This window comes from Myodes glareolus, chromosome 9 (assembly GCF_982192425.1).
Source record: "Myodes glareolus chromosome 9, mMyoGla1.1, whole genome shotgun sequence".
Classification (NCBI taxonomy): Eukaryota; Metazoa; Chordata; class Mammalia; order Rodentia; family Cricetidae; genus Myodes; species Myodes glareolus.
The window spans coordinates 6,530,796-6,548,963 of NC_142034.1; the positions used below are offsets into that span (position 1 = coordinate 6,530,796).

An 18,168-nucleotide genomic window follows, 5' to 3' on the forward strand; every position below is an offset into this window, starting at 1 on the left:
GGGGGGGCTCTACGTACGTGTAGTGCTGCGGTTTCTCGGGCTGTGCCTGCAGCACCTGAGCGGTAGCGGCCGGGGGCGCCGAGGAAGCTGCCGAGCCGCCGGGCCCCGGGCCCTTCGACATGGTCCTGTCTTCCTGCCTCTTCGCCGCTCCCCTTTTATTATTCAGTCTGCGCGGTCCGCGCCGAAGACCCACAGCGCCTGCGCCGCGCCACGAGAACGTGAAGACCCCCCGCACGGCAGCAAAGGTTGCTGGGAGTTGTGGTCCTTCTTTCGGCTGAAATTTTACCGTTGGCACAGGGTCGCTGCCGAGGCGCAAGACCACAATACCCAGGGATCTTTGCGGACCGTGTCCCGGATGCTGAGGACCCGCAATGACTTGTGGTAATTGTAGTCTGGCCACTCTTAATAATACCAGAGCTTTTACTCTGTGGTGGGAGGAGAGCTCTTCCTTGAAACTGGAACCATCGGAGTACGAGAAGCCTGTTAAGGAGGCCCTAAACGATTCCAATCGAGAATGTTCCAAGTGTAATTTCGCTACCAACACTGCAGTAATTATCTGCCTCCTTACCAGTACAGTTTGCGCATAGTTGCTAAAGTCAGCCTAGCAAGCTTGTGAGCCAACTTCTTCCTGAGATGGTAGTAGCCTGTACATCACCAGAGAAAGTATGCCGGCTGGCAGACAGTTTGAAGAAGCTTTGTTAAAGAAGATACACTACACCATATTGTTCCCGTGCCTCATTAACATTTACCAGCCCTGAAACCTGGGCTCCCTCTGAACTCAGTGTCTGGCCCAAACACCTTGTTTCCAGTACATTAAGGTCCAAGGGAGAACTCAATCTTTATCTAGAATGGTTTTCATAGATACACTGGTAAATTGCGGAGAAGCATCACGGTAGTCCCATATGAAGGTCCAGGGCGTGAGTAAGGAATGAGTTATATCGCACTCTGGGTTCCCTTTTCTGGAACACCTTTTCTGTTTGGGAAAATACAGGGCCATAGCCTCACATTTAGGCATTTGGTTTTATGACATGACTTCCACGGGCTGGATATAGTGACTCATGCCTGAGGGAGGAAAATCACAAGTTCCAGGCCAATCTGGGCTACATACTGAGACCCAGTCTTAGAAAACAAGAGCAGAGTGATACACGCCCTGGTCCCGGCACTCGGGAGGCAAAGGAAAATGGATCTCTGTGTGTTCAAAGTCAGCCTGGTCTACATAACCTAGTTGCAGGTCAGCCAGAGCTTCCCGCTGTCTAACAACCACACCAAAAATAACAAAACAACGGGAATGGGGAGATGGGCCAGGGTAAAAGTGCTTTCTTTGCGAGGCTGGAAACCTGAGTTTGATCCCTGGCACTGTTAAGCTGCCTTTTGGCTTTCTCATGGGTCCACACTCGTTCCTCTCACACATGCATCACACACAACCAACCAACAAAATGTCCATCGCCGTGGGTGTAATGCTTTCCTCTGACTTTGTTCTTTATTCAATATGCTTCAAAATCATTTTATTTTGTTTGTGATATACGTTTGTTTTTGTTGTTGCTGTTGTTTTGCTTTAATTTTTTTTTATGTGTATTGGTGTGAGGGTGTCAGATCCCCTGGGATTGGAGTTACAGACTGTTGTGAGCTGCCATGTGGCGACAGTTTGATCCCTTACATGGTGGGAGAAGAAAACAGGTTCCATACTTGCATCAGGGAACAAATACATAAGTAAAATTTAAAACTCTTTTGAAAGAGAGAAGCTGGGTGTGCTTGTTGACTTACACCTTTAATCCTACCTCTGGGACACAGAGGAGATGGCTCTCTATGGGTCTGAGGCCAGCTTGGTCTATACAGCAAGTTCCAGTCCAGTTCTGCTCTCCATAATGAGAACCTCTCTGAAAAGAAATGGGGAGCGGGCCATGGTAACTCAGGCCTTTAATCCCAGCACTTGGAGGCAGAGGCCCGTGAATCTCTGGAATTCAAAACCCTGTCTCGAAAAAACTATAAAAAGAAAAGGAGACTGGATAATAGTGGTGGCACAGAGAGAAGGAAAGAAAAGGAGGGGCTGGAGAGATGGCTCAGAGTTTAAGAACACTGGCTGTTCTTCCAAGAGGTCCTGAGTTCAATTCCCAGCAACCACAGGGTGGCTCACAACCCTATGTAGTGAAATCTGATGCCCTCTTCTGGTGTGTAGGCACACATTAGATAAAGCACTCGTATACATAAAATAAATCTTTTTTAAAAAGAAAGAAAAGGAAAAGAAGAAACGGGAAAGGGAGTGAAAGTTCATTTCAAATGCCCTACAGGGTAGAGAGGGCAGAGGAAATGGAAACTGTTGTGTTCGAGGATGACACATGCTTTTTTTTTTTTCATTTAGGTCTGTGTAACTTCACAAGGGAAGCCAATTTGTCAGCTTACAGAGCTGACAGACTGGTATTTCCTAAACAGGCTAAGTCGATTGCTTTGCCTCTAGAGCTGTTTGAAGATGAGCTATTCCAAAGGGACAAATACAGGTGATGATGAGTGGCTTTATTCTTATGGCTAACTTCAAAGAACTGGCTTGCTGATTGAAGTCCCCAAGTGTGAAGTCTCTACAGAAACCATGGCTCATAGATCTATTATTATTATTATTATTATTATTTTGGTTTTGTTTTTCAAAACAGCATTTCTCTGTAGCTTTGGAGCTGTCCTGGAACTCCCTCTGTAGACCAGGCTGGGCTTGAACTCACAGATCCACCTGCCTCTGCCTCCAGAGTGTTGGGATTAAAGGCGTGCGCCACTGCCACCTGGCTTCATTTTTAATAATAAGAGTATAATAACAAGTTCCTGAATAAGCATTCCTGTAGAGTTAGGAGATGATGTCCTCTGGATTGCTTAATTTACTGAAGAGGGAATTGAAACCCAGAAAAATTAAGTAACTTGCAGAAAGTCACTCAGCAAGTTAAGGAAAAGGTAGTGGGAGAGGACAGAAGCCCAGATAAAGGATTCTATTTACTGAGGCTCTGACTGCAGTGCGCGGGATCACACCCGAGGTTTACCTCACCATGGTGGGCGAGCTCACTCTACACCTGATCCCCGGCTCACGTGCTTTGTGTTGATTGTGTAGTCCTTTCAGTCCCTCCCCACTTCCTGTGCTACTTTTCCTCGCACTTGGCAAGTCCGGAAAAAGAAAAGCCCATCTTAGTTATCCCTAAGGGGGTGCTCTACACTCGACATTCTTAGGTGGATGGATTACATCTACATCTTGTCTTTTCCTGGGGGCAGGTTTCGGATTTTCTTTAACAATTACCAAAACCCAGAGAAAAAAAACTGAGGGTGGTGGCCCATGCATGTAATCCTGGCACTCAGGAAGCAGAGGCGAAGCCAAGTGGTGGTGGCACCAGCCACTTGGGAGGCAGAGGCAAGTGGATCTCTGAGTTTGAAAACTTCCTGGTCTATAAAGTAAATTCCAGAACGCCAGAACTGTTATACAGAGAAACTCTGTCTCGAACAAGAAGAAGGAGGAGGAGGAGAAAAAGGAGAAGAGGAGGAGGAGGAGGAGGAAGAAGAGGAGGAGGAAAGTGGAGGAGGCGGAAAGTGGAGGAGGCAGGAGGATTGCCCCACAGTTTGAAGTCTATCCTGTGTTACTTAGTAAGATCATCTCTCGCCTGGCGGCTGGTGCATGCTTTTAATCCCAGCACTTGGGAGGCAGAGCCAGGTGGATCTCTGTGAGTTCAAGGCCAGCCTGGTTTACAAGAACTAGTTTCAGAACCGGCTCCAACACTACAGAGAAACCTTGTTTTGAAAAACCAAAACAAAAGGAAGAAAGAAATTAAAGCTAACCTGGGCTACCTGAGACCCTATCCCCACCAATAACAATAAATTAGGTGAATAATAATTAAAGCCATGTGCTGTTAAGGGTATGCTAGAGCCAAGTGTGGTGGGTCACACAGTCTCAGCCGTCAGAAGACTGAGGCAGGAGGATAGCAACAAAATCAACATATACTGGACTACACAGTGATTTCCAGGGTCGCCTGGGTTACAGAATGAGACCCTGCCTCAAAGGGGATGGAGTGGGCACATGGTCTCATTCACACCCCTGAAGTCCCAGAACTCAGGGGTGAAAGTAGTGCCTGTCTTGGCAGCATTGGGGGTTCCAGGCCAATCTGACCTAATTAAGGAAACCCAATCTCAAAAACAAGGAATCAGGATGTAGTTCAGTGGTTGAATGCTTGCCTAGCAAGGGCCAAGCTCTTGATCCCTAGCTTTACACAATCACAATCTAAAGTTTGAAAACTTTGGGAGGAATTCTCACACCAGAGACTGTGTCAAGATACTTCTTTCTTCTTATTTTCTTTTTTTTTCTTTTTTTCCCTGAACCTCTCTGTGTATCTCCATCTGTCCTGGAACTTACTCTGTAGACCAGGCTGGCCTCGAACTCACAGAGATCCACCTGCCTCTGCATCCCTGAGTGCTGGGATTAAAGGCGTGTGCCACCACCACCCAGCCAATTTTCTTTTTCTGAGGATTTCTCTGTGTAACAGCCCTGGTTTTTCTGTAACTCACTCTGTAGACCAGGCTAGCCTCGAGCTCACAGAGATCCACCTGCCTCTGCCTCACGAATGCTGGATTAAAGGTGTGTGCCACCACGGTCCCATCATCTTTTCAAATCACGCATGTTCTGCTCTGCTAATACTGGTGGCTACAAGTTGACCTTTGGGCCAGGTGTGGCGCTGTGGATGCTACTACAGAACCAATCGTGTCAAAGATTCAGCTATGTTCCACTGTGAAGCAGATGAATGCAAAAACTGACAGTGTTCCTGTTGCTAATTCCAGAAGTTAAAAAACAAAACAAAACAAAGAAACAAAAAAATGTGAATTTTCTTTTCTTTTGGACAGGGCCGCGCTATGTAGGCCAAGCTGGCCTTGAACCCACAGAGACACACTTGCCTCTGCCTGGTATTAAAGGTGTGTGATCCTAAGCCTCACAAATGACTCCTCCGTAGGAAAGGTGCTCGCTACTGTGTGCATAGGGAACATCACCAGTGATAATAAACATATTAGTTTTAGCTTTGATTCCATTTTCTAGAGTCATTGTTATTAAAGATTTTCAGATATTTCTGGTTATGGTGATAGACATCTGTAGGCAAGCCTTTGGGAGGCTGAAGCAAAACCATGAGTATAAGGCCAGCCTGGGCTACATACAAAGATTCAGTCCCCAAGCCAAATCAAACAGACAACAATTGCGTGTGGTGGCACACATTGTAGTCGCGGTGCTTGAGAGGCCGAGGCAGGAAAGTAGAGAGTTACAAGCAGCCTGACTCCGTTTTCTGAGCTTTGACTCGCTATCTTAAGCTTGCTTTGGGGTTTTATATATTTGAATATTGCAATATAATGAAGTCAGTTTTTTTGTTTGTTTGTTTTTGTTTTTTTGTTTTGTTTTTCGAGACAGGGTTTCTTTATAGCTTAGGAGCCTGTCCTGGAACTAGCTCTTGTAGACCAGGTTGGCCTGGAACTCACAGAGATCTGCCTGCCTCTGCCTCCTGAGTGCTGGGATTAAAGGCATGCGCCACCACCGCCCAGCATAAAGACAGTTCTTTAAGCAAAAGTAAAGATTAGGATTTTTTCTTCTTTCTTTCTTTCTTTCTTTCTTTCTTTCTTTCTTCCTTCTTTCCTTCCTTCCTCCCTCCCTCCCTCCCTCCCTCCCTCCCTCCCTCCCTCCCTCTCTCTTTCTTTCTTTCTTTTTCCAAGATAGGGTTTCTCTGTGTATTTCTAGCTATCCTATAACTCACTTTGTAGACCAGGCTGGCTTTGAACTCGGGGATTCACCTATCTCTGCCTCCTGAATGCTAGTATTAAAGGCAAACTCCCCACCCGCCACGCCTCCCCCCCTCCCGAAGAGAGATGGCTCAGTGTTAAAACCATTTGCTGCTTTTGCAAAGAACTTGGGTTCAATACCCATCACTCACATGGTGACTCACAACCATCCATAAATCCAGTGCCCTGTTCTGACTTCTGTGGGCACTAGCAAAGTATCCACACCCGTAAAATAAATCCAGGTGGGTGTGGTGATGCACAGTTTTAATCCCAGCACTTCGGAGGCAAAGACAGGTGGATTCCTGAGTTTGAGGCCAGCCTGGTCTTCAGAGCAAGTTCCAGAACAGCCAGGGATATGCAAAGAAACCCTGTTGTGAAAGGGCAAACAAAACTCCACAAATTTTAGTGTTTCTACAAACCTATCAGGTTTTTGTCAGAAGTAGTAATTACCAAGTACAAGGATTATACAAAGACCCCAGTTCCTTTACCTTTTCTGTGTGGACTTTTGTCTCTCCCTGCTGTGTATTTATTTCATGCAGTTGAATTAAGTGATTCAAGAAATACAAACCAGGCGGTGGTGGTGCACGCCTTTAATCCCAGCACTCAGGAGGCAGAGGCAGGTGGAGGTCTCTGTGAGGTCAAGACCAGCCTGGTCTACAAGAGCTAGTGCCAGGGCAGGCTCCAAAACTACAGTGAAACCCTGTCTCAAAAAAAAAAAAAAAAAAAAGGAAAGAAAAAGAAAGATATAACTAGGTAATTATTTCCTTTTTGTTTGTTTGATTTTGTGACAGTGTCTCACTATGTAGTTCTTGCTGTCCTGGAACTCCTCTGTAGACCAGGCTGGCCTAATAGTCACTTGTCTCTGCCTCAAGGGTGCTGGGAGCTAGAGAAACATATGCGCTACCATGCCTGGCAACTTTTTATTTATCTCTAAGTGCATTGAAATAAAATATTTTGTGATGGTCTGAATTAAACATGTAAAAAGCAGGGCTTTTGTTGTTTTGAGACAAGGTCTCATGGTGTAGCCCTGGCTGGTTCAGTACTGCACTAAACTCCCATAAAAAGGTTTGCCTGCCTCCGCAGTGCTGGGATTAAAAGGAATGATCCACCATGGCCAGCTTCTTTGGCTTTTTTTTTTTGAAACAGTGTGTTATATATTCTAAACTGGCCTTGAATTATGTAGCTGTGAGGGACCTTAATTTTTAGATCCTATTTCCATCTCTCCATATTACAGGTGAACACCCTGAACTGGGTTTATGGAGTGCTGGAGGGAAAAAACCACCAGAATTTTTAAAGACAAGATCTCATTATGTAGGCCTGGCTGGTTTAGAAACCTCTGTGTGGATTAGGTTGGCCTCAAACTCGCAGTGATTCCCCTTACATCTGGGTCTCCTAAATGCTGAGATTAATGGTGTGTGTCACTGCTCGATTCTTAAATATTTTTTTTGGAATTTTGGTTCTTTGTATCTATGACCCTTCCACATCAAACAATTGCTTTTGGTTTAAAATATGTATGCGTGGTACACAAAACACTGTACACTGTAATATGATTTACTGGATTACATTTCTCTTTACTCAACGATCAAAATATAGCAAGAAGTAAATAATTCAGGAAACACGCTTTATTCGACATTTGAATTATTATATGTTTTTGCAAAATATCTCTAAAGTGCTCTTTTGATGCAAATAGTCTTAGGCTCTTGCGAGCCCGACTTTCTTTAAGTCTGAGAAACTAGCACAATTCATTTGCATTGACTTTCTATTGTGGAGCTTTGGAACCAAGAGAAGGATCCAAACATAGCTCCATTTCATCCAATCAGAGGAGCGGCTTAGTGCTAAACTCTGATTCGTCTATTCCTCTTTGCACCCATCCAATCACGAAGCAGCCTTAACAGCCAATCAGTGGCCTAAATGCCCGCCAATCAGGGAACGGGCCCGAAGTCCGGCCTTTGTGTCGGGAGATGTCAGCGCGTCGGCGAATGCTCCCGCCAATCGAAAAAGTCGTTGGTGTATGCAAATAAGGGTTCTATGACGCAGTGACGCAGCGTGAAGCGTCTATATAAAAATGGAAGCGTCGGGGGGCTTGGAGCGCAGAGCGGTTTGGTCGTTCGTTGGAGGTAGAGCTTCTGTTCCGGTCGCCAATCTCGGCTCCCGTTTGCGCGCTCACAGCGGCGCGTCGGTCCCAGCACGGGCCTCAGACTCCGGCTTTGGGTGAGTGTTGGCGGCGACCGTCGCCCGGCGGCTGTCGCGGTCGTTGGCTGCCGCCGGCGGGGTCAGTGAGGCAGCCCGGGGGAAGTCGGCTCGGGCGGGGAGGTTGCGGCCCCGCGGGCCCCATCCAGTCCGCTTCCTTCCCGGCTGTGACTCACAGGTCTCGCCGCGGTGTTCCCGGCCGCCCGCGAAGCGGGAAGTGGCTCCTCCCCGCGCTCCCCCTCCCGGGGGAGGCCGCCGCTCGGCGCAGCCTGAGTCATTAGGGGAGGGGGAGGAGGCGGCGGCGGCGGCGGCGGCCGCCATCTGCCGGGCGGCCCGAACTCTGAACGCCGTGCCCCTCGCAGGTGAACAAAAATGGCCCGAACCAAGCAGACCGCTAGGAAGTCGACGGGGGGGAAAGCGCCGCGCAAGCAGCTGGCCACCAAGGCGGCCCGGAAAAGCGCGCCCTCTACCGGCGGGGTGAAGAAGCCGCACCGCTACAGGTAGGCAGGGCGCGGGGAACAATGCCTTGGCCGCCGGCCCTGCTCGGCTCAGGCCAGCAGGAGCCAGCGCACCCGCCCCTCTCCGCGGCCCCTGACGCCCCCCCTCCACTCCTTCAGGCCCGGGACTGTGGCTCTGAGAGAGATCCGTCGCTACCAGAAGTCGACTGAGCTGCTCATCCGGAAGCTGCCTTTCCAGAGGTTGGTGAGGGAGATCGCCCAGGACTTCAAGACCGACCTGAGGTTTCAGAGTGCGGCCATCGGTGCCCTTCAGGTGAGAGACAAAGGCTCGGTGGCGCGGGGGGCGGCGGCCTGGCTTCTGCGGTAGCGGAGCTAATCCTGTGGCTCTTGTCCTCAACAGGAGGCCAGTGAAGCGTACCTGGTGGGGTTGTTTGAAGATACCAATCTGTGTGCCATCCACGCCAAGAGAGTCACCATCATGCCCAAAGACATCCAGTTGGCTCGCCGGATACGGGGGGAGAGAGCTTAAGTCGAGGCGGTTTTTATGGCATTTTGTAGTAAATTCTGTAAAATACTTTGGTTTAATTTGTGACTTTTTTTGTAAGAAATTGTTTATAATATGTTGCATTTGTACTTAAGTCATTCCATCTTTCACTCAGGATGAATGGGGAGAGTGACTGTTCACAGACCTCAGTGCTGTGGGCGCTGCGGCTCAGGAGTGACAAGTTGCCAATGTGCAGAAGGGGGATGGGTGATAGTACTTGCTTCTCATGATGCATGTTTCTGTATGTTAATGACCTGTTGGGTAGCTATTAAGGTACTAGAATTGATAAATGTACAGGGTCCTTTTGCAATAAAACTGGTTATGACTTGATCCAAGTGTTTAACCATACATCACTGTGATAGAATGTGGGCTTTTCAAAGGTTGAAGATACAAGTTTTAACCACAGTGTAAGTTTTCCTTAAAAAAAAAAAGTAAACCTGGCAGCTATAGAATACACTATGTGCATTTATAATAGCTATTTTATATATTGTAGTGTTCAACATTTTTAAATTAAATGTTTTACATTCATAAGTGGTGGGGAGTCTTGTCATTGAGGTGTGTGTAATTAGTCCAGTTGGTATATCCTGACTAGACTGCATTTGTTTTTAACAAAGTAGAAAATGCTATGTGTATTAAACCTTGTATAAGTCCTCATTCTACCACATGTTAACTAACCCTCCAGCTGGTAACATACACTAACGGGGATTTTATTTATAAGGGCTCTAGAGTTAAAATAACAAGCTATTCACACCAGCATCACCTGTTACTAATCTAGTTAGTGCAGCTTTTCATTGTGTTTGGTCTTCTATCTAGATTGGGTTTTTTGTTTTTTAAATCTTTAAGGGGGAAAAACAGGTTTTTTGTTCCTCGTGGAGTTTAAACATGAGGGTAAGAGTACAGCTTCAGCTTATTGGACCTCTGCCAATGAAGATGGGTTAGGTTACACCTGGTTACTGTCCTGGCAAAATCCCTTTTATAGAGATGGCCTTCAAGTGGTTTTTAAAAGTATCCTATTGAAGTTTTTAGGTCAATTATGTATGTTGACTAAATTTACAAATAAAATTTGTTTATTCAACTAAGTGTCAAACCTAAATTGAATACATAAAGCTTTCTATATATCTATTATCTAGATTTTTTTCTATTTCAGCTTTTTGCTTGGAAAAAGAAAAAAGAAGCATGTAGTCTGGCCATTACTCCATAAAAATGCTGGGGGCCAGAGATAGGACTTAGTGGTAGAGTGTTAGAAATGGAATCTGTCATGGGTCTAATGACAATCCATGATGCTGTTGTACTTGTGGGCTTTATGACAGAAGCACATTTATAGATCCCCATAGAGGGAAGAAGTCACTCATAGGAGAATGAATTTGTTTTGAGGATCCTGACAGCAGACCTTAAATTAATAAATGGTAGGTGTAGAATTTTTTTCCTGCCCAATGGAGGGTTTCTCTAGTACTGGAATTAGTCTGGAGCACAGCTCTGCCTGTGCTGAGATTAAAGGTCTGAATGATCCACCATTGCCCACCACGTAAATTTTTACCACGTGTTTATAATTTGGGTATTGCTTTCACCTATTTTTTGGAGTTTCTTTGTGTGGCCCTGACTCTCCTGGAACTAGCTCAGTAGACAGTCTGGCTTTAATTTGCCTCCCAAATGCAGAGATTAAAAGCATATGCCATGTCCCCTCTTATTGCTGAGTTTGGTGCATATAGTAACCAAGTTTCTCGCTTGCAGCCTGATGTTGGCTGTTGGGAAGCCTAGAGGCTACTGTTTAAACTGTGCAATTTGGGCTTACATAGGGCCTACACATACATTTTTGGTTCCAGGCAGCTACCTGTATAGATAGACACCCTGGGAGTGGGGATCTAATGAAAGGGAAAGCCGAAAAGTTTCCCAAAATGTTCAGGGAAGTTTTTGCGTCTATGTGTGTGCTAGATAAGCCCTCTCCCGCTGAGTTAGATCCCCAGCTGTGAGGCTTGCTTTCAGACTCAGCAGGCAGGAACACTTTCAACAGAGAGGGGCGGGTTACAGTGCTTTTTGCCCAGTACTGTAACAGTTGGTTCCTGTGCCTCTTCACATTTGGCAAATCATAGTGAGGTGAGCCTTTGGTCTTGAAAGATTCTTGACTCTGGTTTATAGAGATGTTTCATCCTTTAAATTTTACTAAACATGTGGCCTAGGTGTCTACCAGCAACTGATGAGAGATGGAAAGAAAGGAGGAAGGAGGCCTGGATGGGTCTGGCATCTGGCCTACAGCTTTTTTTTTTTTCTTCTTGGTTTTTCAAGACGTGTTTCCCGGTGTGTAGCACTGTTTGTCCTGGAACTTACTCTGTAGAGAAGACTGGCCTCCCGTCTGCTGGACTGGCTGCTGTTCCAATAGTACACAAGCTGGGCCTTCCATCCACTACTGGTCCTTACCCACTCCAACTGGTTTGCAATGGTCTGGCCTAGAAGTGAGTCCAGAGGCAGGATGGGTCCAAGGGTGGGGAGTCAAGAGCAAGCCATGTCCTTAGCCAGATGTTTGCTGGGCCTGTGAGGATCTGGCAGAGGGAAGAACATGGCAGGACATAATGGTTAGTTAGACAAGAAACCCTGGACCTGGGCCCTTCAGTCTCACACTGCAGATCTAACCTATCACAGAGAAGGGCTGGGTTGAGCTTTTTCAGCCCCTCTCCTGCAGCTGGAGCCCTGAGTACTTTAAGTATCCATTTTGTGTACTCTGTTCTTCCCGCCCCCAAGAAAGGGTTTCTCCATGAAACAGTTCTGGCTGTCTTGGAACTCACTCTAGAACAGACTGGCCTCAAACTCACAGAGATGCGCCTGCCTGTACTTCCCAAGTGCTGGGATTACCTTTTTAAAAAAAACTTACTATGTATACAGTGTGTACTGCACGCATTCCCGCCAGAAGAGGGCACCGGATCTCATTTCAGATGGTGTAAACCATCATGTGGTTGCAGGGGAACTGAACCTGAAGAACAGTTAGTGCTCTAGTTTTACCCTTACCTCATGAGCCCTTGGTGTGAGAATATTTGTCACCTCACTAGATGAAGCAGGTCCCCCCTCTCTCTCTACCTTCTTTGGACCCACATTGTTCCCTCCTGCCTCCACTCCACTGGTGTTTAAACCTGCATCGTGTTCTGTGCTCCTTCAGGGAGGTGTCAGCCCCGTGGACTGCTCCATCCAGCCACGTTGACTCCTGGTCAACATTTTGGCATAAACGACAATCCTTACCGCCCAAGGGCAAAGTTAGGTGAAACAGCCAACCCAACTCCTGAAGCATCCTGTGGAGATGGTGGAGGCTGTTTGGTTTGGTTTTGGTTTTTCGTAAGTAGTCCTGGCTGTCCTGGAATTTGCTCTAGACCAGGCTGGCCTCTGCCACCTGAGTGCTGGAATTAAAGGCCTGCACACCCTCCCCCCTCTCCCTCCAGTGACTGAGGCTGTTTTGAGGGGCACTCTGATTGTTGCTGGGGGGGGGGGGATGAGGAAGCTGCAGCCTAGGTGAGAGCTGCTTGAATGGCTTTGATGGTGGCAGAAGATGGTGCTGTCCCTTCCGGCAAGGTCCTGCTGACTGACTGGCCCATTGACTCCAGCACCACACCATGCAGTGCCTTGCCTTCATGTAAGGGGTCCAGCCTGACCCATTCTCATCGGAGCACCATGTCACTTACAGCAGTGGCCAGACTTCAAAGTAGCGTTTCCATCACCTGTTCCGAGAACCACTCTCACGTCTCCTCCCCACGGAGAAGCTAGGGGTCTCTGCAGATGCCCACTGCTGGGGAAGCAAGGGGACATGGCTTCAGTGAAGCTGAGCGGCTGGAGGAGCCAGTCAGAGATGATCTGAAAAGGGGGCACAACGGAGGGACACGAGCCACGTTGTGATCTCTCCAGTGGCCAAGAACTAGCCCAACTTGCAGAGCTTTACAGTGTCCTGTGGGCACAGGGGCCTCTTGTTCTCCACTGAGGAGCAACTAAGCTTCATCTTGGCCATTCTGTTGGCAGACCAAAGGCTGCAGCAGCCTGCAGTCCTCATGGGGACAGAAGGGTGGCAAAGAGAATAGGCTTGAACTCATGACTCACGTTCAAAGCTCCATTTGTCTGTCTCAATCTGTAAAATAAATTTCTGTACAATAGACTTGCAAAGATTTAATGAAACAGCCTGCACAAGCTCGGGCACAGCGAGTGCAGGGGACAACTGTGAGAACATTTGATTAGAGAAGTCTGGGCAATGGCTAACTAGAGCACAAAATAGCTCTACCTGGAGGCGCCATCTTGCTGGCTATCAGTCCTTCAGTCTGTGCCAACTTGAATCTGTATCTCCAGTGCTATAGAAGCTTTTATTACACACAAAAGCAAAGAGAAGGGGCTGGAGAGAGTGCTCAGCGGTTAAGAGCACTGACTGCTCTTCCAGAGGTCTTGAGTTCAATTCCCAGCAACCATGTGGTGGCTCACAACCACCTATAGTGAGATCTGTGCCCTCTTCTGGCCTACAGGCAGCATACTGCATAAATAAATAAATATTTTTAAAAAAGAGAGAGAGAAAAAAAAATCACCGAGAAATATGGGAACAAGACTCTCCCAGAATGGATGAGACGGTGGGCTCTCGACAGGACAAACATTATCAGAGACATCCCTTCAGGAGATAAGAACCCAAGTCCTGTATGGGGAGGGCAGGCTGAGGTTGCAAGGGAGAAGCCAGAGCTACGTATGTAGCACTTCTTGATGAAAAAAGAGAGTCTATCAAGAAAGACCCCAGGGCCTGGGAAGATGGCTCCAACTCCTCTGCGGGCCCCTGCTCTCACCTGCACATACACAGAACAGAAGTAGTTCCCCACACCTAAACCTGAGTTAGAAATAATAATAAAAGGAAAAGCTCAAGAGATTCAGCTTCGTCTTGGGAGACAGACATGTCTTTCATAGAAAAGAGGCATCTCTGGAGTGCCTGTCCTCAGTAGCTGTGCTGCTGGGCGGAGGCAGATGCGGTGTCCACACTGATGGGCTGTCATCTTTCTCCAGGACTGTGACATCTGGCAAGGAAATGGGAGGGAAAGTCAAAGGTCAAAGCAGACTTCCTGCTGAGCAGAGTTCCTGGAACAGGACAATTTTAAAAAGGGAGCAGGGTCCCTCTATGTGAACTTGTTTAGCCTTGGAAACTCTATATAGCCCAGACTGACCACAAATTGCCTGGAATTACTGGGATTAAAGGGGTGCTAGAGTATTTGTTTTGTTTTGTTTTGTTTTTTAATTTTTTTATGATTTATTTATCTTTATTTTATGTTCATTGGTGTGAAGGTATCAGATCCCCTGGAACTGAATTTTCAGACAGTTGTGAGCTGCCATGTGGGTGCTGGGAATTGAACCGGGTCCTCTGGAAGGGCAGTCAGTGCTTTTAACCGCTGAGCCATTTCTCCAGCCCCTTGTTTTGTTTTTTGAGACAGGGTTTCTCTGTGTAACAGCCCTAACTATCCTGGAAGTCACTCTGTAGACCAGGCTGGCCTTGAACTCACAGGATCTGCCAGTCTCTGCCTCCATCAACTCACCAGAGTGTTGATATTTAATGTAGAGCTTCGTGATCTTCCTGTCATAGCGTCCTGAGTGCTAGGGTTACAAGCTTGCATCGCCATAGCCGGTGCCAGTGGTCATAGTTTCAACACAAAGAAAGAGGGTAGTAGAATCATGGTGTGGAATCAAAAGGGATCATAATTTTCCTTCCTTTCACTTCCACTCTAGCCAGCACGTTCAAGTGTGTTCTGTTGCAGTGACACACTCCATTATGACAAACGATTCATGGAAGACTTTATTTTGGCTTACAATTCCAGAGAGAGATTCCATGTCAGGGAAGACAGGAGGCCAGAATAGAAAGCTAAGGCAGCACATCTTTACATGTAAAAGCAAAGTGAAGTCAGGCAGTGGTGCACAGGCCTTTAATCCCAGCACTCTGGAGGCAGAGGCAGGTGGATCTCTGAGTTCAAGGCCAGCTTCATCTACAGAGTGAGTTTCCAGGACAGCCAGAGCTATACAAAGAAATCCTGCCTTAAAAAAAAAAGGAAAGAAAGAAAGAAAGAAAGAAAGAAAGAAAGAAAGAAAAGGCCTGGAGGGATGGCTCAGCCGTTAAAGGCTAGGCTCACAACCAAAAATATAAGAGTTCGGTTCCCACGGCTGTCCCTCCAGGTATTAAAAAAAAAAAGTAAAAAAAAATAAATAAATAAATAAAAAAGAAAGAAAGAAAGAGAAAAGAGAAAGACAAAGTAAATTGGAAGTGGAATAAGCTACATATTTTATATTTTTTTTCTTTTTCTTTTTTAATTTTCTTTTTGAAACAGGGTTTCTGTGTAGATCTGGCCATCCTGGAACTTGCTCTGTAGACCAGGCTAGCCTAGAACGCAGCGATCTGCCTGTCTCTGCCTCCTAGCTCTGGGATTAAAGGCGTGTGCCACCATGCCATGCTCAAGGCTAGATATTTTCTGTTTAGTTATTTAGTATACAGCGTTCTGCCTGCATATATACCTGCAGCCTAGAAAAGGCCACCAGATTTCATTATGAATGGTTGCTGGGTATTGAACTCAGGACCTCTGGGAGAACAGCCTGTGCTCTTAACTGCTGAATCATCTCTCCAGGCCCTCAAGGCTACATATTTTCAAAGCCATTCCCAATGACTTAATTCCTCCAGCACAGCTCTACTTCCTAGCCTCCTAACCTCTCTTTTGGGTGCCATCAACTAGGGACAGGTATTCAGATATGTGTGCATATTAAGGTAATTTTTTACTCAAACCTCCAAACAGTATGTGCCTGTAATTAAAGCATTTCAGAAGCCCAGGCCAGAGGATTAAAAAATTCAAAGCAGGGGCTGGAGAGATGGCTCAGAGGTTAAGAGCACTGGCTGCTCTTCCAGAGGTCCTGAGTTCAATTCCCAACAACCACATGGTGGCTCACAACCATCTATGAGACCTGGTGCCCTCTTCTGGTGGGCAGGCATACATGCAGACAGAACATTGTATACATAATAAATAAATAAGTAATAATAATAATAAAAGAATGTAAAGTACTGCAGTTTTTTTTTTAAAAAAAGTTCAAAGCAGGGAAGCAGGAGCTGAAGAGATAGCTCAGAGGTTAAGAGCATTGGCTGTTTTTCCAGAGGTCCTGAGTTCAATTCCCAGCACCCACATGGTGGCTCACAACCCTCTGTAATGAAACCTGGTGTCCTCTTCTGGCCTGCAGGCAGCATGCAGAACAGTATATATAATAAGTAAATCTTTTTTGGTTTTTCGAGGCAGGGTTTCTCTGTAGCTTTGGAGCCTGTCCTGGAGCTAGCTCTTGTAGACCAGGCTGGCCTTAAACTCACAGAAATCTGCCTGCCTCTGCCTCCTGAGTGCTGAAATTAAAGGCCTGTGCCACCACTGCCTGACTTAACTTTGCTTTTGCATGTAAAGATGTGATGTCTTTGCTTTCTATTCTGGCTGCATGGCTTTAAATCTTCCAACTGTTCTTTCAGAGCTCCTGAGTCCAAGTCCCAGCAACCACATGGTGGTTCACAACTGTTTGTAATGAGGTCTGGTGTCTTCTTCTGGCCTGCAGGCAAAACACTGTATACATGGTGAATAAATAAACAAATATTAAACAACAAAAGAAGTTAAAAGTCAGTTGGGCAGTGGTGGGTGGTGCACAACTTGGGACGCAGAGGCAGGTGGATCTGAGTTGGAAGCCAGCCTGGTCCACAGAGCGAGTACCAGGACAGCCAAGGCTACAGAGAGAAACCCTTTCTCAAAATCCCAAAAGCAGCCGGGCAGTGGTGGTACACACCTTTTAATCTAAGCACTCAGGAGGCAGAGGCAGGTGGGTCTCTGTGCATTCAAGGCCAGCCTGGTCTATGGAGTGAGTTCCAGGACAGGCTCCAAAGCTGCACAAAAACCATAAGCATAAACAAAGTAAGCAAGCAAGCAAACAAACAACTAAGAAAAATAAGAACATGCATGGTGTTTAATCCCAGCACTAGGTAGATGGAAGCAGGTAGCCGTTTGTGAGTCAAGGCTAATCTGGTTTACAAAGTGAATTCCAGGTTTAGGGGACTGCTGTAGATCTTATCTTGAACTGGCCTCACCTTTGCAAAGACCCATCTCCTTTTGCTTCCTGAGTGCTGGAATTCAAGCTATCTGCCATCACACCTGACTTCAAAATTTTTTTTCTTGAAGCAGGTCTCACTATTGTAGCCCTGTTAAAAAAAATTAAAAAAAGAAAAACTAAAGGAAACCTGATTTACACATTGCGATCTTGCTTTAAAAAAATAAAAGTAAGCACTGTATTTATCTCAATTAGAGGAGGTCAGATTTGAGGTTGTCTGCCTCCCAACCAGATGGTAGGGGCCTGAGCTTTTTATCTTTCCAGCCAGCCGCGCGACGAAGGAGAGTCCATTAAGGCCTGTTGGAATTAATGGAAGTCTGATAGCAAGCACAAACATTTATTCTGTGCTTCTAAGTATCAGCTGCAGTGTGAGCACTTTAGACATAAAAGACCCAAGGAGAAAACACCAACCCTGTTGGAGAAATGAGCAACCGAGGTTCAGAGTGGCTGGATCCTACCCAAGCTCAACTGGACAGATATGCGGGCTGTTGGATTCCTAGCTGAAGCTAGTCAGAGAGTGCTCACAGAAAAGGGGGTGCTGCATACAGCTCTGTCACAACAGATGGTGCCTTGTAGGCAGACATGGCTGTCATTTCAGCCAGCACTAAAGGCCACTCAAGATTTTCTTGTTGTAGTTTTGGTTATGCAAAAAGATCGCTTTATTGTAGTATACCCAAAAAGCAGGCTGTCAAAAGAAATTAGCAATTGATTTTTTAAAAGATTTGTTTGTTTGTTTGTTTATTATGTATACGATGTTCTGTCTGCACATATTTCTGCATGCCAGAAGAGGACACCAGATCTCATTATAGATGGTTGTGAGCCACCATGTGATTGCTGGGAATTGAACTCAGGACCTCTGGAAGAGCAGTCAGTGCTCTTTACCTCTGAGCCATCTCTCCAGCCCCAGCAATTGATTTTGTTGTTGTTATTGTGTTTTGATTGTTTGTTTTTGAGGCAGGGTTTTACAGTGTGTAAGTCAGTCTGGAACTCACTTTGCCACAACCCTGCTTCTGCCTCCTGAGTGCTGGAATTACAAGCCTGTGGCATTACATGATGCTTTATTAGTTTACATGTCTTTTGATAGCA

The 18,168-nt window shown here is 46.4% G+C and overlaps 2 protein-coding genes across 6 annotated transcripts in view; one reads left to right on the forward strand and one right to left on the reverse strand.

Moving 5' to 3' along the window:
- Positions 1–268, reverse strand: part of Unk (unk zinc finger) — a 29,521-nt gene extending 29,253 nt beyond the window's left edge. The window contains exon 1 of one of the 5 annotated variants that reach the window (XM_048451975.3): positions 18–268. In XM_048451975.3, coding sequence (XP_048307932.1) covers positions 18–121 — 104 coding nt within the window. In that variant the 5' untranslated portion in view covers positions 122–268. The remainder of the gene's footprint in view (positions 1–17) is intronic. The other 4 variants (XM_048451976.3, XM_087909767.1, XM_087909766.1 and 1 more) reach the window with 4 other exon arrangements.
- A 7,570-nt stretch (positions 269–7,838) lies between these two features.
- H3-3b (H3.3 histone B) lies at positions 7,839–10,045 on the forward strand. The gene is made up of 4 exons (XM_048451977.3): positions 7,839–7,989; positions 8,331–8,468; positions 8,586–8,739; positions 8,827–10,045. Exons 2-4 carry the CDS (start codon positions 8,341–8,343, stop codon positions 8,953–8,955), a joined length of 411 nt encoding a protein of 136 aa, XP_048307934.1. The 5' UTR covers positions 7,839–7,989; positions 8,331–8,340; the 3' UTR covers positions 8,956–10,045.
- Positions 10,046–18,168: the final 8,123 nt, after the last annotated feature.

What these genes read in the sequence shown, in the direction of transcription:
- H3-3b (XM_048451977.3), top strand. Translation starts at nt 8,341, where the DNA reads ATGGCCCGAACCAAGCAGACCGCTAGGAAGTCGACGGGGGGGAAAGCG. An exon ending in AAGAAGCCGCACCGCTACAG is followed by an intron (nt 8,469 to 8,585) that starts GTAGGCAGGGCG and finishes CCACTCCTTCAG; the next exon opens with GCCCGGGACTGTGGCTCTGA. An exon ending in CGGCCATCGGTGCCCTTCAG is followed by an intron (nt 8,740 to 8,826) that starts GTGAGAGACAAA and finishes TGTCCTCAACAG; the next exon opens with GAGGCCAGTGAAGCGTACCT.